Raw genomic sequence first — 24,832 nt, 5'->3', positions numbered from 1 at the left:
TCGCCTTTCCAGGCACTTTCTTTAACAAATGCATGATGGGAAGTATGGATGCCTAGATACAAGTAATGATGGTGTGAGGGCTTTCTTGATTTGAACAATGTAACACAAACAATTTTTTCTTGTGGTCTTGCAGGCAGTTGACCAGAGATTGAGGCTTTGGGGATCTTCTGGTTCCTGAATTTGTTATGGCTCCTAGGAATTCTTGATCTTACGTTCTTTAGATGAGTTGCCTAGCTGCTGTTCAAAAAAGAAATACACAAATGAACRCTTTGCTTTTAATGTACACCTTAATTTAGGAGCTTGGTACCAAGCTTGGAGCTTGGTAAGAAGGAAATTTCCTATATCGAATATCATAATTTTACGGAGCTTTGTAGTGCCCCCTTAGTTTCATGGTCCATTTTATGTGATATCTTTATAATTAGCTTCTTAATTAACTTATGTGGAGGTAATGAAATTGCTAGGGAGACATTGAGATAGTCTTAATAAGTGACTGGTCTGCCGCACAGTAGTGCAGGGGCAGAGTTGGAAAAATTCCTGGTGGAAATCTTTGCAGCTATCTGTACATGGCCTGAATTACTTATGACTTCATCATTAATATGTAACTCTTCCTTGAATTATTCAAATGGGCATCTTTAGCACTGGCAATTGTTACTGGTGGAATTTTGAGCAGGTGTCAGCTGTAATAATCTAAAAGTACAGGTTTGCCCAAAASACTGACAAACAGTTGTTTCAGATGTTTCTGTAACCCAGTACTAAAAGATAAGTGAGTTGTCATCTTACCCCACTAGTGGGGAAGATTCCATGAGATGCCAGTCTGTGGTAACCCTTTAAATGTGAGTTTGACTGAGTCTTCATTCTTCTGCATCATCCAGCTGCAAAATAAAGAAAAATTGAATATAGGCAAACTCTGAGATGTTTTATAAAATTTAACTACAGATGTAATAAATACACGTGATCTAGTTATATGATCAGTTTTGTTGTAGATTCTGTTGCCTTACTGTTTTCTAGATAGAAATGTGATCATTTCATTCTCAGTGCATCTATGTGTCTCTCAGCTATGAAAGCTTGTCTTACAAAACTCATTTTCTTTCATTAATTGTGACTCATTTCTTGTTTGAAAAAAATATATTTGAAATACAACTCTGAAATTGTTATACTGGTTATATCTGTCCCAGCTAAGTGTTGAGATTAACCTTGAGGCCACCATTATTTATTTAAAGGATTTGGTTTTTCTTGCCCGAAATAATACAGTTGAGTTCTGTGGAATTTGCCATTTAATAGGYGATCTAGGTCTATGTTATTTAAGAGCTTATATTACTGTGCCCTAGCAGAAATCAAAGTGGATAATTTATGAAATTCAGCATGGCATTCAGGCTCTCTAAAAAAGCATATGCATTGGAGTATTCTGAAATTTATATGATTTAATTCTTCTGAAACTTTGCCTGTACTGTGTGTACAATTATATGGGATATCACATTGTCTTTAGGAGACACAAAACTTCAGGATCTGCTAGATAGAAATCTGATGTATAATGGGTATTTGTTTCCCATTTTGAAATGGAGTGCCTATTTAGAATCCTTTGAGAGAAAGAAGCTATTACAGGCAGGATCTTCTTAAACTATTTTAGGAAAATCAAATTTTTCAGTTTGTGTAGCTGGTTTTGTGTAATAGGTGCTATGTTTGATTAAGAGTAAAATAATTGGCGAAATGATGCAAGCTTTTATGTGTGTGATTCCTTTATCAGGCCTGACAAAAAAGTATCTTTCCTTCTAAGTGGTATGTGATTTYTTTKTTTTKTYTTTTTTTTTTTTTTCTTTTTCTGTTTTTTTTAAACCCTCAGTCACCCTCAGGGATGAAGTGACACTTTTTTTATTTCACTGAGTCTAAGGCTCTTGGTTTTGCTCTGTTGCTCCAAGATACCTTATAGTGAAAGATGACCCTGTTACTTTAGATTGTGTGTGGTTTGGGTTGGAGAAAGTTGTAGTTTGTTTTTTCCTTGATTAGCATCAGAATAAAAATTAAAATAATGAAGGAGATCGGACTAATTCTTTATTGCTGTGGAGATCATTGTGACTGCCCAGGGAAAAAGCCTGAAGACAGTGGCTGGGGAAATATATGGAAACAAAACCGGGTTCATACCTAGTGGAAATATCAGTGACAAACATAGTAGATGGGGTTATGYATCTCTGTACAGTGCATGTAAGAGTTTCTTCTCTTAATTCTCATCTTCTTGGAAAGGTGAGCAGGGCATGTATTCATTTACTTTTMAAGCCCTCACATATAGGGCTTATGATTTCCTTTTAACAATGCAATATCTGCTTGTACATATTTTTTATTTATGTGTTGCTGTCAAGCTGTAGCATTTAACAAGACACACAATTTTTGGTTTTGTTTGCTTTAAAGTTTCTTGTCTGTTAATTTGGTTCTGGTGGCTCATTTTATCTAGGATGAACCTATCTCACACCCMATCTAATGATGATACAGTTGTGTTTAACTGGGCATTGCCCTGGGAGTGAGTCAAGAATGCTTTGCGGTACTATCTTCAGTCTTCCAGGTTCAAAGTAAGGAAGATTTTTATCAATTATATGGCTATAGGGTTGAGAGGGRAAGAACTTGAGAGGATGAAAAAGGAGCTTGATGTGGAGCAGTCAACACCAAGTAAATCATAGAATGAATGCAGGACAGAAAGAAAAGGTGGCAAACCAAATGCTATGATTTTAGGCAGGATTTATATAATATGAATTGSAAAAGCAGCAAAGCATGTGCCGTGACTTAAGTGAATGACAGTTTTCAGAGCACAGTGTGGCAGAACTGATGTTTTTTGTTCTCACTTAGATCTGATTCTRTAGACAAATTGGTGGGATTTGTCAGTCCTTGCAGTGAAGACTGATGAAATTCAAGTTAGAATTTGTGAAGTAGTTAGGAATCCAAGTACTTAGTAGAACAGATTCCAGTGTCTGAAGCTTGGSTGATAATAACTAACAGACCCTTGTCCTTGGCTAGATTATTTTTTCTTTTTCTTACAGAAAATTGCTTTTATGCTTAAAGGGAACTGCTCATCTATAGCTTTACAAGACAGTTACACTGCTGTGTTGGACTTCTGGTTGTATCGTTTATATAACAAACACTAATCTTTCAGAATTAAGCATTKTAATTTATGAATGCAGTTAAGTGATCTTGAATATCTAAAATTTTCTCTAAAGATAAATATATAAACTGGTTACTTATTTGATTAAAACCTATTTAGAAGCATTAAATAGATGTAATTTACTTGGGATGGATGTGGGAGCATGTTCAAAGGTGCACACAGAAAATAAATATTCACTTCCCATTATTCCCGTGTAAAATATCCATGTTGTAGTCTCAAATTCATGTGGTTAGTATAATAGGYAAGTTATTCTTTTGACAAACTTCATATAAGAACAAAAATTGAACTGCTTTGAAGTGTTCTAACTGAAATTATATAAATCTTCATACCATAGCTAAYGGTAAAATTTTGACCTTTGGAAATAAAGCTTCTAGCGGTTTACCAAGTAGTTAAATTCTGATGATTTTGATTTTGCTGACTAGGATTTAAAAAATACTGACTGAGGCAGTAGACAAATATATCTTGATGTAATGATAATGTAGGTTTAAACATGTCAGTAAGTCTTTGCATTTGGACAAGTCTGAGAGGTTTGAAAAAAAGGAATGTTTATTAGAGGTAAAASTGGGAAGCAAACTGGAAATAACTTAGCTGAGGAAACTGTCAGAGCACCATTTTAGTTAGGTCCTGAGCCACTTAAGTCTTTGAGGCTTTGTCTGTGTAAGCTCATCAGACTGTTGCTTTTGTTGATGCCTTTAACTGTGGGAACATGAGTTGGTACAGTGTGAACTGTTACATGGTTGTCTCTGGATGTGGTGGTGGTGAGTTATTTTGTTTTTTTGGAACAAGGAAACTTGCTTCAAAGGAAATACATTTGTCTTTTCCTCTTGATGTCAGAATGAAAATGTATTTTGGATTTGTGTGCTTGGGTATCAGTGTCTTGGTTTTGTTATTTTAACCTGATTCAAATAGAATATTTTTTACTTTACTTTAATTTGCCGAGAGCTTACTGCTCTCTTTTTTTTTTTTTTTTTTTTTTTTTTTTTCTCTGTGGGGAGAAGTTAGATATTTCTGTTGAGTGGGCAAACATGCTATTGATTGTATTTCTTGATTTGCAAAATAATCTTTGGAGTCTCCCATTTGTTCACAACTTGATGAAACTAGTCTTTAGAGAGAGAAAATATTTTCTTAAGCTTATTCAATGTGATGTTATTAATAGTATTTCAGAGAATGCGTGGGAGATAGATATAGGAATGGAAGGGAGAGAGTCATTAGTGTAAATAAAAATGCTAGGTTTATCCATATGTTTTGAATCTTGAGTATTGAAGTCCTTCATTAGAATTTGTGTGCTGTGGGGAAGCTATTCCTGTCTCACACAGTTTAAAAAGTATTTATTGATAGGACTTCAGAGCTCAGACATGCTATCTCCAGTCATACTTTGGAGTTTGTGTTACCAATAGCAGTGAAAGTCCTGTAAAGCTTTCTGCTGAGATGAGTGGAGGTTTTTCTGAAAAATCTTTTTATTTAAACCAACCAAAGAAAAAAAACAGAACAAAACAATAACAACAAAAGCCAATCAAATCATAAACAGCAAAAGAAAAACAAAATAAGGAGGCAGAAGACTTTTGTTTTAATGAGAAGCTGTGCTTTTGCTCACTAGGGAGCTAAATTTCAATAGGAAGCCTATATAAATGGGTGGGTGAATTGCAAGCATGATATAACCTGAGTACATTTTGTAGTTTGTGTACAACCAATTGTAATTGAGTGTTCTGTTTGCTATGTATTAGTCAGGTTTGTTATATGCTATTGCAACAATGCAGTACTTACAGCAGGAGTGTAAATGCTGTAAATTTTTACAGATTCAAAGATAAGTTGGGTGAGAGGGAGCTGTAGACAGAGTGAGTATAATAGTTCAGTAAACTTCTTCTGAAATAAATATATCTGATGTGTTTTCTCAGYCCAAGAGAAGGGGCAAGTAGTATATTCTAATTTCTGTTACTAGAATTTCATGAATTTAAAAATTAGCAAGTTTAATTTCCAGGATCTCTATTCAGTAATGCAAAACCATGAAGATCTTAACCCAAACTTCCTTGTCTCTTTGAAGGGCTAGTTGCTCGAGAGATTTTTTTTCATATAAATTCATGCACACTTTTGTCCTGAGTAGAGCCTGAAGTGTATTATCCAATAGCTCCATGTTTGCTGTTGAAATTTTTAAATGATGCAGTGAAGAAATAAACCTTTGTAACCAAGGGGTTTTATTAGTTGTGGGAAGATTCGTCATGTTTTGTAATTTAAGTTTTAAGCTTTAGTATCAACTGTTTACTACACTTGGCATTGAAAACCAAAAGATAATTAACTAAAGCACTTTATTGAGGAAAAAGCCCGGAAAAGTTAACTGTATACTTAGGCCTGTAGCACATGTAATTGAATATTGAGAGAGAGCTGTTGTGTGGCTGAGCCTGGCTCACACTGAGTGGCTCCTGAGCTATGTAGGGGACTGTCTTGTCAGAATGGTGGCTTTGAGCATGGCTGTAGCATATGCCTGGTTTGTCTGAAGTGCTGCCTCTGATGGTAGAAAGCTTTATGAAGATATTTTCAGCATACCAATATTTTTTCTTATTTTTACTGTTTTTAATCATCTAGTTTGAGGGATTTAACCTGCTAAGATTCAAATACTTCTAAATTGAATTGTCTGTGGGTCTGAARCGAAGCTGGGGCAGAATCATGTTGTGTTGATAAAATATTCAAAACCCACTGTATTAGAAGGTTACGTTCTCACAGAAATGGGAAGGATTGGAAGCTCTGATCTTGTTAGGTATTTCTCCAGGGACTGCTTGTTATCGTGTAGTAGCAGAAGGAAAAGCTGCAAGACATACAGCTGTGAGGTATATATAGTTTTTCTTCACATGCACCAAAGTGGGATTTTTCCTTTCGTTTGTGTAAACTGATCTTGAAATATTGCATGCTTTGCATCATTGCTTAAGAAGGGTTTTAAGCTAGTAGAGATAGAGCAGTTGGCAGGTCATTTCATATGAGATCAGTCTCAAAATCAGGTTCCCTGCATTCAGAGCTGAAATATATTGAACTGGGCCTTCAGAGGAAATTACAATGCTTATCTCTCTGATCAGAGTATTGTAGGAGGAGGGCACTGTAAAATCATGTTGTAAGGTAATTTATAATTTGTAATTTATAATTTGTAATCTTTGGCTACTTAAAATTATGTATTTTGGAAGCAAGTCCAAATGGTTTATCTGAGAAGTTAGTTTGCAATCCTTTGTTCTTACACTGAAGCATTTGTTTCTGGCTTGTAGAATAAACCTCTGCCTCATGTTCCTTTTTTTTTATTTTCCTAAGTTATAACTTGGGAAGCATCTCGGGCCACTTCTTTCAGTCTTTGTGTTCCTTTTCAAGTAGATGTGAGCGTCTCAAAAGAATTTTATTCAGGACTCTGGGGTTATTGGTGTTGCAGCTAAAGGTTTTTAAATGCTGATAGGGAATGATTTACTGGTGGTTCYGTTGGGGGTGGGGAAGAACTGAAGAAGATGGTCATTGCAAATTTTTCATGTGGTTATTCTCTAAGGGGAAAAAAACGCTTGTCTTGTGCTTCTGTTGTGTTAATGGTGGCATCTTRTAAATGCAAACTTTAATTCAGTACTGTAATTTTATATATGTTATATAAAATGGTATGAAAGACAGCTGTGTATCTAATGTCTGCACTGGTGGCACATTAATGTGTAATCACGTTTTATATTTTGGCATGGGTGTAAATTTTGATGTCTAAATTGATCTCTGTAGTAAATTAATGAATAAAAGCTGCTGCCAATGGGACAAAAGATGAGGAAATTTTGACCTGCTTTTGACCTTTTCTTTAACAGGTAAGTTCAGTTCTACGCTCTACGAGACAGGGGGCTGCGACATGTCACTTGTGAACTTTGAGCCAGCTGCAAGAAGAGCATCCAACATCTGGTGTGTGTGAAGGCCAGTCAAGAGCAWTGGTTCTTGTCTTACTGCAACCAAATATTTGATTTTAAATTTAAAAGGTTATTTAGTATGGACTTCCAAAAAGTCAATACAGTATATTACCCATGTACTTTTACTTTTGCAAATTAAGTGATTTTTGCTAGAAGATGACATTAAGTTAAATATTTATCTCAGAAAATTAAGACTACTATTAGCTTAAGMAATATACTTCCAAACCAAGAACTTAACAAATACATTTTTATTGGTTTATAGAAAATCTTTGATAAAGAATTTAATCGAAGTTTTGAAAAAGTAGTTGGCTGTTGACCGTAATGGCTATTGAATTTTCAATTGTGAAGTTATTGTAAACTGATAAACTCTTTTTCAAGTTCATAGATGGCATCAAACAGTACATCAAAGTGGTAACAAGCCTGAAATTATAATTGGACTTGCAGTTGAAATAGCCAGCTACATACTGGAAAGTTCATCTGCTGTTGGAAAGATGCCCTATCTTTCTCTGAGTGGATAGGAGGCAGAAGAAGGAAAAACAACCAAAACCTCCTGTGGCTTCCTGCCTGCCCCCAATCCACTTAATTACGTAGAACTGCTCTGAAGCTATTGCATCATGCTGAATTACTGTAATTCCTACCACGTGTAGGTGGAATAGTTCTTTGAATTATGGAGTAAWGAATATAAAACCTCCCATCTTCAAATCTCTCTTATATGCAAGTGCCTTTCTTGAACTTTGACACCAAGTTCTGCATTTCTTGCACAAAGCTGCCAGTCTCTATCTTTACTGCTTGCATGTTCCAGATGCAATAGCTTTGCTGAAGGCTGCTGTTACGAACTTGTGTGTGCTAATGGAAGGAGCAAACYGGCCATTTCAGATAATCAGATCTCGGCTGTAGAAAATACTTGAGTTTCAGTGAAGTAAAATTGATAACAAARAATGTTTTTATCTTAAGGCAAGGAACTGAAGGAAAGTTGCATAAATTTGATACAGGTCTTACAACCATGTGATTTACATGGAAAACAAACATCCAAAAGCTATCCAAAATTGGGGGAAAAAGCAATGGTTGGATATGGACTCTCATACAGTAAGAGAAATTTCTCTTCATCTTTAATGAATGGAAATTGCAAAGTAATTTGGCTCTTCTTACGAGAGGTTTAGATTTATTTAAATTTAAGTTATTCAAAAGCAGTTGAAGTGCTCAGTATACTATAAGCTATTTTTGGCATTTTTAGGATCTTGATAAAAGCARTATAGAATTAAGAGAAGCTGCATGTGAACACCTAATGGCCTCTGCACTTCTTTAGAGATGTGATGTGTGTTTACAAATCAGTAGCTAACAACTTAAACCATGGTTTTTTTCAAGTGAAATAATTACTATCATTGTAGTTCTTTTTAGACAATTTAGGGACTGGGTGTTGAGAAAATGAGACTAAGGGTAAGATTGAAGAGTCTCCTGGCGTACTGTAGCCACTGTACATGAGACTAAGTGGCTCTCTGTATTTATAATAAGTGACTGAAGGAAAAGCTTGAAGATACTTAGGTAAAATTCACAAGGAATGAAAATTAATTTGGGATACTAGAAAATTAGAGTGACCTGTTGAAATGAAATGTATTTTATAATCAGAAATATTTTCCCTGTTCTTGTAGTGACACGGACTCTCACGTATCGAGTTCTACCTCAGTTCGTTTTTATCCACATGATCTAGTAAGTTTTTCTTACTTATTTTTAAAGCATTCAAAGAATCAGAAGACTATCCAACTCTATAGCACTGATTAATCATTCTGTGTGGTAGTTCTCTGTTCTTATGAAGAAATTTGGTCTGGATTAATGAAGAGTATTATTGCAGTATCTTACATATATGTATTCATACAAATTAGTCTTTTTGCACAGCACTTTAAAACTTAGTTCTTTTCCTCTGTTCTAAAACCTCAATTAAGAAAATCTCATAGAAATTGCATGTTCTAAGATACCTTGTAAAGRTTTCCAGAGATAATATGTATAAGTGGACAGTTTTCCTTCTGTATGTTACTAAGGCTAGCATGAAGCACAAATAAATATTGTGTTCTGACCAAMAGAAACTTCACTGGAGTAATTTCCCTGAAAGGAAGTTAGAAATTTGTCATTGGAGTCTGCTGTACAGAATTTAAATTTATATGCAAGAAGTGACTGAGAAAACAAGACAGAAGCTTWCACTATTTCATAATGCAAATAGCTTTATAATTCCTTAGTTTTATGGTCTCAAAACTTTTGTTTTATCGTCAAGTCCAGGCATACCTGTACTCTTAATTCTGAAGTTATATATTGCTGAGTCACGAACAGTGCAAATGGTCATGATTCTTAAGCTGGCAAACCAAAGAAATGTATGTTGAAATACCTAATGACTTAATCAGGAGGGGCAGTTAGATACAGCTTTAGGATTTGGCAGAGGAGCAAGAGACCTCCATTTGCCTGACCATGCTTTTGATCAAGAATGTGCTTTTTAAACTTGATGTCTGCTAGAGGAACTTGCTTGCTTTCCACAGTTTCCCTTGAAAACGTAGCCTTTGGAAAAGGGGCTSAATTACTTCTTCTGCACTTTTGGTTTGCCAGTGTCCCATTGGAAGGAATGATTCCTTTTAAGGCAAATTTGTGACTGTAAAAGCTTAGCCCATGTGCCTAAATGGAAATTTCTGCTGGAATTTATTGTTAGTGCCATGAATGTTATACTGATTGTACCTTTTTCAACTTAGACAATTGTATGAAAAAAGCCCCTCCAAACACTAAACCTGTAGTTTTGACACTTGAAGGTGATATGACTTTTGAAATTTTACTCTTTGCCTTAAACATTTATGAGGCTTTTTCATTAAATGACATTTTAACAATTATATTGTCTARGAATAAAGGGCAGCACATTAGGATGCTTCTTGGCCTGTTAATGTATAATATAAAGTAGATTAGGTCATTCATGCGTAATATATTAGCTTATTAGCACTGAGTATTCTGCTTAAGTATCTTTTATGGTTGTTGGTATTACTGTGATTTTTTCAGGAGAACTCCAGACAAACTATGAAATAAGTGAGAGACACAGTCATTTGCATAGTCATTACATTTACTATTGTAAATAGTACTTGACTGGCTAGGACAGGGCTTTTGTTTGGTTCTCTTCTGAGTGTATTCTGGATTCAGTGAGTGTGAATTTGACTGCTGCTGCATGCATATGTTGCTCTCTCATGCAAAACAAACCATTCAGCATGCGTTTGTATGTAGATTAGCAAACTATAACAAATACGTTGTAATTATTTAAATTAATAATTGGATTATTCTTGTAGTGTATGTTGCCTGTGTATCGGYTTACTTGTCTTCAAATTTGAAGTTTTCAGAGTAATTGGGATAATGTGCTTGGAAGACACATTGATTTGGAATGAGGCATATGCTGAAATTCCAGATTTGTGTTGTATGCAAACTGTTATTGCTGCTAGTCTTATTCACGTGCCATGATAAGGACAGAAAAARTAAGTAGAAGCCTGTGGCAGTGCTTAACATGTACCTCCTCAAAAGTGAAACTGAAAAGTTCTAGCAATTTCCTCCAAAGCAGTTTTCAGTACAACACAGTGATTCAGTATAAACAAGCCTTTGTTAATGCTAACTTTCTTTTAGCTTTCTCTTCCTCAGATCAGGTTGAACAGGCTGCTAACAATGGATACAGATCTGCTGGAGCAGCAAGATATTGACCTGAGCCCTGACCTTCAGGACCATATGCAACCTCAAGAGGAAGCAGCTCAAAAAGTCAAGCAGTACTATCGCTTTTGGATTCTGCCTAAACTTTGGATTAGCATCAATTTTGATAGATTAACTCTTCTGGCTTTATTTGATAGGTGAGATCCTTGTATGTTACCAGACATCAGAAAGCAAAAATGAAAACAGTTACTAAATTGTAATGTAAATAAAACTATCCTTAGAGAATTGTACTTATACTGTACTCTGAAAAAAGAATAATATAGAATGTAGTTTTTCTAAAATAAAAGCTACTTTCCTTTATTCTCCAGCAATCAAAAAAGGTAAAAGGAAACCAACTCTCAATTTTCCTGAGTGGTGCAATAACATAATTGAATGATCAAAAAGAAAGACTTGTCCCCAATCTTTAAAGCTAGAGCATAGCTTTCTCCAGAACCTAGCTGAAGTGGTTTACACCCTGGCATACACTTCGTGTTCAGCAAAGAGAGAGAATTTGTCTGCTGTTTCAAAGCACTTTTTCAAAGAGTCACTTCATAGTGTGACTTGTTTTCCCTGCTGCGTTTACTGAGAGAAATAAAGTTAAGGTGACCCTCTAGTTACCAGCTTTTGGAATATGTAGARAATTTATATTTTGGTAATGAACTTCCTTGAAATAAGGAATCTAGTAGTGATTCTGTGCAGGGAAGAATACACATAATTCTGTTCTGAAGCTATAGCAATATCATACGGAATTAACTGTGTTCCCCTTGGCATATTTTACCCTCGTGAGAGTATTTTCAGTTTTGTCATTAGAAAATCATGAATGACAGACTGTATACACAGGTAAGCTATCATGCTTGTGTTCTTTATAGGCTTAYAATAATTCTGGATGGGCTTTGAATGTAGATTTATGTTATGGACCATGCTTCTGGTTGAACATTTGAATCTTTTCTAAAATTATCTGCTGAAGTTATCTTCTGCTGTTTAAAGTAAAATTCTCAAAGATACTAACTGCTTTCAGCTGCCATTGAAATCCTGGTAGCTCCTAGCTTTGCTAAAGGGCACTGTGCTAGTGTAGACTGGAAGTTCAAATCTCTTCTTAACTATTTTGCTGCCAGCAGCATAACCATTGTTAATTTTTGACCCTAACTGTTCTTTTGCATTTTTTTCTAGACATAACTTTAAATTCTATCTTTTTTTTTTCTCTCCCTTTAATACAGGAATCGTGAGATCCTTGAAAATGTATTAGCTGTCATCCTAGCTATTCTAGTTGCTTTTCTGGGCTCTGTACTTCTTATAGAGGGCTTTTTCAAGGATATTTGGGTCTTCCAGTTCTGCCTGGTAATAGCCAGTTGTCAGTACTCACTGTTGAAGGTATTTTAATTTCCCTCTTTACTTTCTACGAACAATACATGTATTTCTAGTTGGATGTTGCAAATTAGTTAGAGCTTTAAGGAAAAATGTGCATGGTTATCATTTATAAAGAAATGAGTAAACTTGGACTCATGGCAGGTTTGATAGATGGTAATGCAAGGTCACTCTACTAGAATGATTCTGCATATGTTTGTTAAACACTCCTTWATTTATTGTTCTCCTGCATTTTTTTTGTTCTCACAAAGAGGAACACAATCTTACTAACTGAAAACCAGCTACAAACTGAACTGRAGTTTTATTGGTTTGGGTTTTAATTTTTTTTAGTGTCTGCACCTGAGTGCATTCATATAAGGCAATTATATCTAAGCATATTTTTAATCAGATTATTAAGTTTTATTAGACTGTTAATGGTACATTGGTAATCTGATAATGATTGATTTTTTTATGATTTGACTATTGGGATGGAAATTTGATTTAAAATGAAAGTTCATACCACTGTTTAACTATTCATACCACCGTTGAGTATAAAGACATATACTCTTTATATATATTTTATAGTTTACAATATTATGCTATTTAAAGTGTAATGTGTCTTGACAATTGTGAAATTAATTGTAGACATTGTTAGAAGAACTTCAACTAAGGAAGTGGGTGTGGGAAGGTAAACACACTTATCTGTAGGTTGGGTAACTTTCTTCTTTTCATTTTGATTTCAGAGTGTTCAGCCAGATTCTTCTTCCCCTCGACATGTAAGTCATGGGCATGTGCCACTGTACTAAACCTGTAGATGCAGAACTCCTCCAGAGAACTGATCATTTTCGTTTGATGTTTTTGTCGTTTCTCATATATTCTTTCTTAAAAGGCACAAAAGGCTTATAGTTATCTTAGTGTGTGAGAAGGGAACTGATATAGTTTCCCTCCTGCCATAYTCTTTGTGTTTAGCAGATCATGTCTTCCTGTTTTGAGCCTAGCTTTTGTTAGGGAGCTGTGTCATGGTAAGCTTTTTGATGAATCTTTATTATTCAAGCAATTCCGCTGAGAAGTATTCCTAATGTTGTAATTTGCTCTGCTGGTGTGAACTGACACTGCTTTGATGTTCTGTTCTAGTCTTGTAGATCATTCAGTTGTTCTAGTGTGCATATGCCTTAATTTTTTCACTCTAATAAGCTGAGTTTGCAATGCTCTAGTGAGCATTAATGTTTGAGCATGGAAATGTTAATGAAAAGTGCTAGAATTGCACTATTGCACTACATGTTTATGTTCTGTTGCACATCTACTAGGTTGCCAAGACAAAATACTGCCTTACCGTAATTACAAAATATTACCTAGATAAGATGTAAAGCATTATTCCTCTGCTGCAAGTCTTATTTTGCGTAAGAAGTTCTATTTTGATAAACAAAAATAAATACTCCATCCCCCCCTCCACCAGAAGCAGTGTCTGAGTAATAAACGTTAATCTAATTGACTAATTGAACTGTTGTGTCTTTGCTATATCAAAGCTGAAAAAAAACAGACTGGTATCACTTCAAGGCAATGCATTAAGAGTTTTATGAACAAAACTTTAGGATATGGTGAGGTGACAATACGTTAGTTGATGCCAGTGATCAGTCTTGGTTCTGAAACTATCTGTATCAGAAAAGTTACTTTTTCTACTAATAATGAACAAATGCTGATGTTTCTGTGGTTTGTTTTTTTTTTCTTTTTAAACAGGGTCACAATCGTATCATAGCCTATAGTAGGCCTGTATATTTCTGTTTGTGTTGTGGTCTTATTTGGCTGTTGGATTATGGCAGCAGAAACATATCTACAACAAGATTCAGGTTGTATGGAATGGCTTTCACCAACCCACTGCTGCTTCTGTCAGCCAGGGACTTAGTTATAGGTGAGTGGCTTTTTCATGGATTTAAATTGTTTGCTTTGCAGCAGTAGAATTTTATGGCAACATTTTCCCCTACTATAGTTTTGCTGTAACAAATGGCAGAGATGCCTCCTACTATGGTGTCACAGAAATTTTTCATTATCCAGTATCTTAGCCCTCATTTTTGCRTTTTCTTACTGAAATTGGATCTGGATACACTACCCTGTGTTTGGACTTAGCTGTTCAGTGGTTAAAGAAACATTTTCATTTGGACCCTTTCACACTCTGGAGGGGCTTGTGGCAAACAAATTCTGTTAAGTCAGGTTATTTGTATTGAGCAATTTGGCAGAACAGTACAGACACAACTGAAAAAAAAACCATTATAGACAAATCTTACTTAATGTGCTTATCTCAGAACAGGCTTATCAGCAATACCAAAAATACAATGTTTGAGGTAATTCCACTGTTTTTTGAGCAGCACGGTGCATTCAGARTACTGCTGGCGTTTAACACCATCATCCCACTAAAACCCAATGCAAAACCAGACAACATAAACCCCAGAACAACAATCCTTTACCCTGTGTACTTAGAAAATTATGAAAATAACAGTTTATAATCTCAGACAGAGCCCATAGAAAGGAAAGAGAGGGAGACATAAACACTTGAAGACCATGTTATCATGGGAACTTTGTGCATTATTGTAATGGGACAAAGTTATTTGGGTGATAGTCTGTGGGTCACTGCTTTGGATGGTGCAGGAAAATCTGTAAAAATTCGTCCAAACTGAATGCAGTTGTTCYTCATCTGTGTCAAAAGACCTGTGGACGAAAGATTGCAGCAGTTAAATGTTACGACTGTGTGCCCCCAGACTGTTKTCTGTCCAAGAAAAATGAAAACTTGGTCTCTGTGTGGGTTTTTAAAATATTAATTGATAAATAAGAATTACTGACTCAGGCATTTTGGGTATTAGTTTTTATTACTTGATTTTAAGAACATCCCAGATTTTATGCCTCATACAGTTTCTCCCTTCAACCTTCTGCTAATAAATCTATATTTGAATTTAAGTACCCAGAGAGAAAATGTCTAAGCTTCATATTTATGAACAGGAATTGTTCAGACATTTTCAAAGGTCCTTTTTGTTGAACAAACTCTTTTGTTCTGTCCATGTACTGGCAYACTTCATTCTGTATCAGTAATAGAAAAAGAAATTAAGACAGAAGATACCTTTGACTCATTCACAGTATAAAACGATCTTCATTTTTTGTGATTATGCTCTGTCAATTTTGGAAGTATTTTCTTTCCTTTTCTATCACCTGGACTCATTGCCATAATACATATCCATATCTCCATAAGATAATACATAAATATGTAAGTAGGTGGTTTGTCCTAATGTCAAAGTGAGCTACTCTTTAAAAGTACTTAAGTGTCTTTATCAGTTGTAAAAGATGTGGTGGCATTTTCACCAGGCCATGTCCATTTTGGGATTAGCTTTTAAAACTATTTCGTTCAAGAGTTTTAAGTGGGTTTTAATCTTTAGGTTATACTTTTCTTCTGGGGTACAGCTTCAACATCATAGGTAGTTTGTATTTCTTAGCGCGTCTTCCAGTGAAAAATCAGATTGGCAGAATAGCTCACTCTTCTTGCAAAAACAAAACAAAAAAATCACAAGCAATAAAAAGAACCCTAAAACCAATACAAAAAAAACCAAACCAAACAAAAAAAAAAAAATCCCCCACCAAGCTGCGCTGCACATCCCGCTCTCACCCCATGCAATACTCTTGCCTTTGGAGCAACTGTGAATGTTGCTGAAGCGGTGTTTCAAAAAGCTTGATGTGTATTGCAGACCAGTCTGGCTGCTAACAAGTGTACTTTCCTAGGTAAAAATGGCAGCTGCCTTTTTTCCCATTCCCAGGCAAAGCTACTGGAACCACACAGGTGCAGGGCAAGGCAGACTTTGTGTTTAGATAATGTAAATGTTGTCTCCTTGCCAACAGACAAGTGAGGACTATCATAAATGCTTTATTTTTGTGTTCCATATGTTGGACTTGATCAGTTGCCCTAAATCTACTCTACACTTAAAATAATTATTTTATCTTTTCACCTAGTTGGTCCCTATTAGAGAAYAGTGATGTTTCAGACTGTAAAAGCATCATAAATACTAGCTTTTTGCTGGACTACCCTTTAAAAATTGTGTGTTTCCAGATCTGTCTCATATTTTGTTTTCAGTGAGCCTAAACTAGTTTGACTAACAGACTTGAGGTAAACAACTTTTTAACCTGTCACTGACAGGACACTATATTTGCCTCCTCTGTAGGGTTCTTTAAGTAGTGATTTGAGATAGAGGTTAGACTTGAGCATTTTGGAAAAGTGTTTTCTTTAGAGAAGCAAAGAGCTGGTCTGTAGTCCTATATTTCCTAATTTTGTCAGTAAAAAAAATTAGAATTCAGTGTTTTTAAATAATATTGTTGTTTAACATTACCACCGAGTAGGGAAAAAAAAATCAGATTCTCAGTGTATCACTGYAGACAGTTCTAATATGATGTCCTTCAGTGTGCAACCATTCTGTGCGTGTAAAATTAGAAAATTAAGTTTGAGACTTGAGGTRCTTTACAAGATAYTTTAAGATCTGTTTCTTCTTTTGGTCATTGAAGGTACAAGTCTATAAAATTATAGAAAATCTTYTTAAAATGCTGGATATTTTCTGCTMGGGTTATTTCCATGATTTGATCCTTCTATCCCTCAGAACTTAGAATTGGTGATATGCTGTTGCAYGTGACTTAGATCTAAGTTACTGTATCTGAACRTGTGTGGAAGGTTATTTCTGCATCTTTTATTCTTTGAGATGGAAAGTCAATATGTACAGGTAGAGACATACCATTTTCTGTATGAAAATTACATGGCATTAATTTGTTTTTGCATTCTGAAATCCTGTTGTTTGCAGATGTTTTTATGATTTATACAATTGTCTGTTTTTGTTAAAAAAAAACAAAACCGAAAAAACCCATTCATTTAGGGTTAGAACTTTCAGAAGCGGTGTGGGAAAATGAGTAAAATTGTCAGATGTAATTAGTAGCAGAAAACCCCGAGGTGGAGTGCTTGGCCTTCCTTACGTCAGAGTGGCTGSTGTTGGGTTGCTCCTGTTACTCCAGACAGGCAGTTAGGCTCAGATAAGCCTCACTTACAATGAGTGAAAACTTACAAATGTAATCTGTAAACACTCCTGGCTGACCTTGGCTAAATAAAAATGGAAAGCCTGAATTGGCCTGTGTCCATGTCTACCACAATTAAAAGGAAAGTACAATTGATTTGTGTAATCTCTGTATTCAGTCAGTTCTGAGTCACTGAAGTAGAACTATGCATAATGTATATTTTCCTTAGAAATTATAGCAGAAATATTTCAGTAATGTTGAGTTAAACGGGTGTGTGATACTCTAGAACTTAATTGAAAAGTATCTTACCATGCTGTTTTTTCATACTTACCACTTTTTTAACTGTTTTCTTCTTTTGTAGTGTTTACACTATGTTTCCCTATAGTATTCTTCATTGGTCTCCTGCCTCAGGTGAATACATTTGTGATGTATCTCTGTGAACAGCTGGACATTCATGTCTTTGGTGGCAATGGTAAGTGTTGTGTTCTTGTCAGTGGCAAAAATATGAGATGTTGAGCAGCCAAGATTAGTATGTTAGTTAAAAAATTCGGTGGTTACATTATTTGTATTCCTACCCTCTAAATATAGAATATTTAATTGTATTTTTAAAAAGTCTAGAGATATTCATATTGATTCTAATAAGTTTGTCAAAAAGTATATTTTCTTTCTCAACTGGTTTTTATTGCAGTTAACTATTCCCATGGTAAAGCTGTTGAATAAATAACGAGGTGAAAAAGCCACATAAAATGCTCTTTATAAAACTCACTTGTACAGGAAAATACAAGTAGCTGTTCTGGGTTTAATTGCTTTTTCTTTCCATCAGAGGTGTAGCAACTAAGGGGCTGATAACTTCTTAAACAAACTGAAGTATTTTGTGTTCTAGTTTATGAAGATAACAATGTTGTTTTTCTTTTCTTTTCGTTTCTGTGATATTCAGCTACCACAAGCCTGCTTGCAGCACTTTACAGTTTTATCTGTAGTATTGTGGCAGTAGCATTGTTGTATGGACTGTGCTATGGTGCCCTGAAGGTGAGAAAATTTTTATGCACAGCATACATGATTGTTTTGGGGTTTGTTTTCTGCTTCCATCTGTATGAAGTAATCTAAGTATGCAGCTACTGAATTAGAAATATCAGTCTGATTTACTAGGGTTTCATATTTGCTCAACTGTGATGTCAATAGAGGGGATGCAATGCAGGAACAGAGCAGATTTTTTTTTTGCTTTTAAAAGGTGTGTGATTTGTGCCTGCTCTAACAGGCTGGGGATTTTTTGGTTGAAAAGACATGGTGTTTTCCATCAGTTCCATTCTACATGAGTTCTTGAGAAAAATCATGCAAGTGGCTTGTTTCTAGCAGACTCTGCATGTGCTAGTTCGTTAACCTTTCAAAATGTAAGTTTTTTTTTTTGGGTGCTGCAAAAATGAAATAGTATTTTTGAGTTAATATTTACTTGGAAAGAAACCAACAAGTACTTTGTAGTGTCAAAGTGAAGATGTGTGCTTGTCTGAAATGTAGAGTTAAAGAGCTAACTGGCAAAGGGACACCCCCCACCATCAGTTATCCTCACTTGAAGTGCCCTTTTGTTTGAAAACGATGTGGAGTGATGTTGGTTCTGTTTGTTCAATTCAGGTGTGTGTCAATAATCAAACATGCTCAGTTTACAGTGAATTGTAACATGTGTGGGTCCAACTCAGAGTTGAGTGACTTTTTTCCACTTTGTCAAAGAGAATAGAAAGTTCCCAGAGGAAATACTCCCATGATGCCATCACCTGCAGAACATCATTAGCTTTCTGTGAATTTGTACATTTGTCTCATTAGCCTTTTGTAAACACATCCATTTAAGATAAACAAGCTTTAGCAAAGAATAACTGTCTCATCTTTGCAGATCCAGTGCAGATCATGAAAACAAAAATAAAGCCACTGTTAATTCTGCATTCAGCATGTTATAAAAATAAACCTTGAATCAAAATGTGTAAAGTTCAAAGTGAAGAATTGACTAAATAAAGTCTTAAGAACCTGCGGTCTCAAGGAATGCAGGAAATGCTTTATAATAATTTTGAAAAATAATGATGTTTTAATGATCAAGATGGTGTAGACTACAAGGATCTATACACTGTTGGAGTTCCTGATCTGTAGTTAGATACAGGTGAAGATGGAACAGTATTTTTGTACAAGAAGTCATGGTTTGTTTTTGTGGAACTGTAGTTAGTTTTTCTATTCTCTTGCTCTGATTATACATAAATCTTGAATGTCAGGTAAGTGGTATGTACTTTGTCTCATTTTTATTAACATTTCATTTCTGTCTCCAGGATTCCTGGGATGGGCAGCATATTCCAGTTCTCTTCTCCATATTTTGTGGTTTGTTAGTGGCAATATCGTATCATCTCAGCAGACAAAGCAGTGACCCTTCTGTACTTTTGTAAGTGACTCAGTTTGTTTCTCTTCTCCAAGGAAGAAGCAAGTTGCCAGGAAAAACTACTAATAATGCTAATACTTAGTACTGTATGAACTTGTAGTTACATGCATTGATCAAAAATGTATTCTTGGTTCAATAGTTAGAGTTAGTTACATTTAGGTACATTTTGCATCTAGTTCCTTCTCTAATAATGACTTTTTTTTGGTGTCTGGTAAATCACTTAACGCAAAATCTGATTTAACTGCCTCCTGAGGTTCTCTAAAATGTCAATCAGGTGCCATCTTTCTGCTGGTGGGTTTGTTGGGAACTACATGTACTTGTTCTGTGTTTAAAGAGGYGCTCAAGGGACTGGTTTGAGCTGAAGTTCACAGGGGGCTTCTTGAACAGTTTCCTTTTATTTGTTGATGTATTCTTATATTGAATGCATGCTCAAAGCACTTTTCAAATAATTATGCAGAATTACAGGGATCTGTTTTGATGATAAGCATTCCCATCTAGCATGGGGAAATAGGTATTCATGCTGTTATTCTGAGTTGGGATAGTGATCTGGTGCTGAGGGTGTTTAGGTTTCAGCTAATGATGATACATGTAAAACAGAATAGTTCCAGTAGGAGAAACACCTCCCCCAGAATAGCCAATAAAAAGCTCAGCCACATACCTAGGTTAGGCAGAGCTCGAATTTGGGATTAAATGTAGCCATAATGATGGATGAATTTGATAAATAGTGGCCTGTGGTAGATAGTGAGGGACCTCCTCTGTGAACAAGAAAATTAATGATTCATGAGTGTTTACACCAGCCAAAGTTTCTTATCTTTGGGTTGACCACTAAACCTTGTCCAATTACTCTTAGTTCAGTTGATACGAGGTCCTTTTCCCTAGATACTTGTTCTTTTGTTCTTTCCAAAAACTAAAGCCTGGATGTTCATGTTTGACCTGCAGTGTCACCTGTTCAGCCATATGTGGCACAGTTAAACATTGTAATACATTGCAATATGTAATCATTTCCTTTGAAGATCTAGAACTCCTTCTGTAGTGATCTTCCTTTCCATAAAATAAAATAGTACTGCTGCCTTGTGTAAGGTACTGTAAGAAAAATCACACTGAGGGGTTGTGAGACAACTGGTTATGGCTAGTAACACTTGCATATGGGCTTCTAAAAGCTTAAGTTGTAAGGTTTTGGGGCTTTAGTATCTGCAAGGCCTGATAAGAATTTAGAAGTTTGTTCAGCATAACTAATTMATTTATTAGCCATTTTTTAATCAGGTTAGAATAGATTTCTTTTGTTGTTGCTGTTGAAGTTTGAATTAAACCAAAGAATTCATGGTTTTTAACTGGTGKTGACAAATAGACCACTCTTAAACTTTGCTCATTTCTGTTCAATTATTTGTGAGTTCTGGTTTTGTTTTCATGATTGCTAAATTTCGCTTAAAATTCAGTTTTTGTTTAATTACTCCTGTTGCTGCTAAGGAAACGGCTGTTTGAACATCTGGCTGCTGCTTTTGAATAGTGGCCATTCTGTACAACAGAGAACTATTTCTTTTATAAAGTTCAGGTCTCTGTAAATTTGCTCAGCTATGTGAAAGCATTAATGTGCAAAAGTTATTTTTTTGTGTTCAGTATGTAATAGAACTTCTGAATTTGTTATTATTAGAAAACCACATAGAACAATATGTGCTTTTCAATGGGTTTTTATTGTCTTTCTTTCAAGCTCTTTAGTGCAATCAAAATTTTTTCCTAATTCTGAAGACAAAAACCCTGAGGACCCTCTGTCTGAAGTAAAAGATCCTTTACCTGAGAAGCTTAGAAATTCTGTGGTAAGTAGGATTTTTAGTGCTTCCATTTTTAAAATTTGATTTCAGCATTTGCTTTGTGTTGGGTTGTATAGCATCCATCTCGATTTTACTTAGCTGACATTTGTCACTTAGCATGGTACTAGTTAAAATGGATATCACAGCATTGCCTTTAAATGAGCAGGTTAACTGATGTGCTGGACTAAGAGTGTAATTCTCATATTGCAATTTTAAGTTATTTAAAAGCAGAGAGAATTGGAGTTCTCTAGTGTGGATTCTGTGATGTATCACTGAGGATTTTCTTTAGTTCTTGAATAATATTAAACAATATTTGCTTTTGTGCAGAACTAAGTGAGAAAGAGTTAATGGTAGCGAAATTATATTAACTCAGTGTTTCTAATAATTGTGAGGAAGATATTTGTGCTTGCTGTTCCAGGAGTGGAAAATAAAAATGGTGGAAAGTGTTGCAGGGCTTTTTGTGGTTTGTTTGGGGTGGTGTGAATTGTTTTGTTGTTTGCTTTGGGAGCAGATGTAACGTGTTCCATTTACTTCAGCACATACTTAGGATTTTTAGTACAAATTCACTCTAAATATTTATGGAAGTAGTAATATTTAAACATTCTTTTCACACAGTATAGCAATGAGTAAAAGACTTAAGAGGTTCAGTGTGTTTAACTTGTACAAAAGAAGGTTGAATATTCATTTACCTTTGTGTATGGCTCAGCTGTAGGGGAGGAATGTATAGCTGGGTATTTCAACATGCTAGCAGTTGCAAGAGCATGATGAGGTGCAGTGTGTGGAAACCGTAAATAAGTATTTAGAGCAGAGGAACTGCTTTACTCTGTACAGAGCATAGCAGCTGCAAGCTCCTCTTTAGCTCTCAAACTGTGCTGCCAGTCTCCAAGCAGGCAGAGGAGCTGAGGATTTTGATACTTTCTTTTAGAGGTTTTTAAAATCAGGACTAACTGATTAAAAAAAATAATTATAATCAAAGAATTTAAGGCTTTGCAGCAGTAAGTGTTGTGTGTAATTATTTGGCTGATTTTAGAGTAGATAATCCTTTAATGATTTTTGGGCTGTAAATATCGATGCTGTTTTTATGGAGTGGGAGCAAGTGTAAACTTTGAGGCTTCGAGTGGCAATGGCCCTAAATACGCATTGCCCCCTTGTGGCTGAGTCTGGCATTACTAGTTTTGGGTTCTTCCCCCCATTATCAACGGCATGTTTTCATTTTTCAGGGATAATGGACAATTCAGATTCGTTCCTTAGGCCATTCCAAAGCTATCCTTTACTCTTCTGCCAAGGAGGTGAAAAAGGATTGAAGAGCCTGATTGTTTCACCTGATTCATAGCTCTGCTTAGGCAGCACTCTTACAGAGCTCTTAATTGCATTGCCTGTAGTTTAAGCAATTCTTCGATAGTAACAAAAAATTTGATTTTCTGAGGGAGTCCTTACACAACCCCCCCCCAACCCCCCCCCCCCCCCTTCCCCAGTCCATGATTAGAGAGAGAATATACTGGGTATATTGATTTGTCCTGTCCTACTGTAGGTGTGTGCCTTTCCACTTCACTTAGTTGAACTGATGCTGTTAGCTGTAAGATTTATCTTGTGAAATTTCTGATAACTTCAATGGAAGTAATTAAGACTGGCATAATTTGAAAATCTCCAATTGATTTCAGTCAGTTTCAGTGTTACTGCATTTGTGTATTCAGAAGGTATTGAAAGGTTGGACTCTACCTTGGAGATCTTTTCCAACTTCAGTGATTCTAAGAAGTCACCCAAAGCTGGTATTTTCTAAAATGATTTTATTTTGATTCCACAGAGTGAACGATTGCAGTCTGACCTGATTGTGTGTATAGTCATTGGTGTCCTCTATTTTGCAATTCATGTCAGTACAGTATTTACAGTTTTACAGGTAAGATATTACTTCATGTCCTAAATTAGCCTTCTGTATGCAAATACTTGTATGTGATATAAAGATATTATTCTCATAATAATATTATCTGATAATATTCTGATAACTAAGTCTTCTGGCTGGTTTTAGATGGTCTTGGAACATGTAAGTGTGACAAATACATGACTGAAGTTCTTCACTTTTATGTGCACAAAAGGTCAACTTCCCTAGCTCTTTCCTAGTTACTTCTTATATTCTGGACTTTTATTTTAGCCTCGGACAGAACACACCCTCTTTAATTTCATCTATCTCAATCAGATAGTGCCAGGATCATTTTGGAATAAGGACAAATTAAACTTAAAAAGAAAAAGCCCAAACATTTAAAATACTTAAAGTTTTAGGGGCTGAACCTTGACTCAGCAGTTCCATGTTGGCATGGCTGTTTGTAGACTATAGTGTAGGGCATAATCCCTTTACTTGAAATTATTATTTTACAGGACTTGAAAGATCATTTGAGTTTCAAGTTTACTTGTCAGTCCAGCTAGTGTTACTGCTTTGGATACTTTTAATGTCTATATGTGACTCTTGATGATGGCATGGGACTAGATCCTGTGCTTCAATTTAAGTAAAACATTTACCTCAAGAGCTGCAGTTACTGAGTTTATTATTTTGGTATTCCTGTAGTGGAACCATTGACTAGCTTATGAACAGCCTAATGTCAAGCAATGAAAATTTCTTGCATGTATTTTAAAAGTATTTTACCTTCCTGCTGCTGCCTTACGTTAAAGTAAGAAATTAAAGTAAGAAATTAATTTAAAAAAGCATATGCATTTAGGTAACTTCTTGTTTTCAGGTGAAGTGCCTTAAGCACATGTACTTGCATTTTCTGAGGAAAATATCCCCTCTGTTGTATGGCAGGATTTCAGCACTCCTCCTGAATGTTGCTTTCCCCCATGTTTGAGAGACTTGGCTATACACTCTTCACCATTTGTGTAGTTCAATAGGCTTAGGCTTCACAGAATTCACGAAGAGCTTACAACAACATAATACAATGCTAGTTTTGTAATGACTTATTTAGAAATGGTGAGAAATTTTTAATGTGTAGAAAGCATTACTGTGAAATCCAGCCATCATACCATGTTAATTTTGCAGTATTTTGTGACTTCTGTGAAAGGTTTTGGTCTTTTGGGGAGGCTTCTTACCTTTGCAAGAGAATGTGAAATTAATGATTTGTTTTTGCTTACACTTACACTTCCTTTTATAAAGCAGATAGAAATGTAAATTGGGTTCAGCCTTTGGAGAAAAATACCATTATAAAATGAAATGCATATGGGTCAGAAGCAATGGACTGTGAAAGAAGATTGGTGTACTATTTTTAGTTGAAAGTACATATCAWGTTAGTGGAAGTTTGTTAAAAAAAGAAGGGTTTTTTCATATAGGGTTTCTTGTTTTATCTTAAAGTTGGTAGAACAGTTTCTCACGAAGAAATAGATTCCCAGCTTAGTATTACTTAGGACTACCTTCCTGCATGCTGGAAAATACACTAACGAAGTAATGTTTTATTTTGTTTATAAAGCATAAACCTTAATTTCTTCAATT

At 35.4% G+C, this 24,832-nt stretch overlaps 1 protein-coding gene across 8 annotated transcripts in view; it reads left to right on the top strand.

The window, feature by feature from the left end:
• The window catches only part of PCNX1 (pecanex 1), an 89,971-nt gene that overhangs the window by 37,114 nt on the left and 28,025 nt on the right, over positions 1-24,832 (top strand). For 5 of the 8 annotated variants that reach the window (XM_057366775.1, XM_057366793.1, XM_057366766.1 and 2 more), the window contains 11 exons: positions 6,961-7,051; positions 8,706-8,763; positions 10,696-10,913; positions 11,973-12,126; positions 12,843-12,875; positions 13,837-14,008; positions 17,495-17,605; positions 18,071-18,162; positions 19,443-19,552; positions 21,258-21,363; positions 23,162-23,254. In XM_057366775.1, coding sequence (XP_057222758.1) covers positions 6,961-7,051; positions 8,706-8,763; positions 10,696-10,913; positions 11,973-12,126; positions 12,843-12,875; positions 13,837-14,008; positions 17,495-17,605; positions 18,071-18,162; positions 19,443-19,552; positions 21,258-21,363; positions 23,162-23,254 — 1,238 coding nt within the window. The remainder of the gene's footprint in view (positions 1-6,960; positions 7,052-8,705; positions 8,764-10,695; positions 10,914-11,972; positions 12,127-12,842; positions 12,876-13,836; positions 14,009-17,494; positions 17,606-18,070; positions 18,163-19,442; positions 19,553-21,257; positions 21,364-23,161; positions 23,255-24,832) is intronic. The other 3 variants (XM_057366819.1, XM_057366784.1, XM_057366800.1) reach the window with 2 other exon arrangements.

The sequence above is a fragment of the Malurus melanocephalus genome, unplaced genomic scaffold, assembly GCF_030028575.1.
Source record: "Malurus melanocephalus ecotype Western Australia unplaced genomic scaffold, MMel_1.1 scaffold_2, whole genome shotgun sequence".
Lineage (NCBI taxonomy): Eukaryota > Metazoa > Chordata > Aves > Passeriformes > Maluridae > Malurus > Malurus melanocephalus.
Note: the sequence above shows the minus strand (reverse complement) of the source record. Positions and strands in the feature narration are given on the sequence as shown.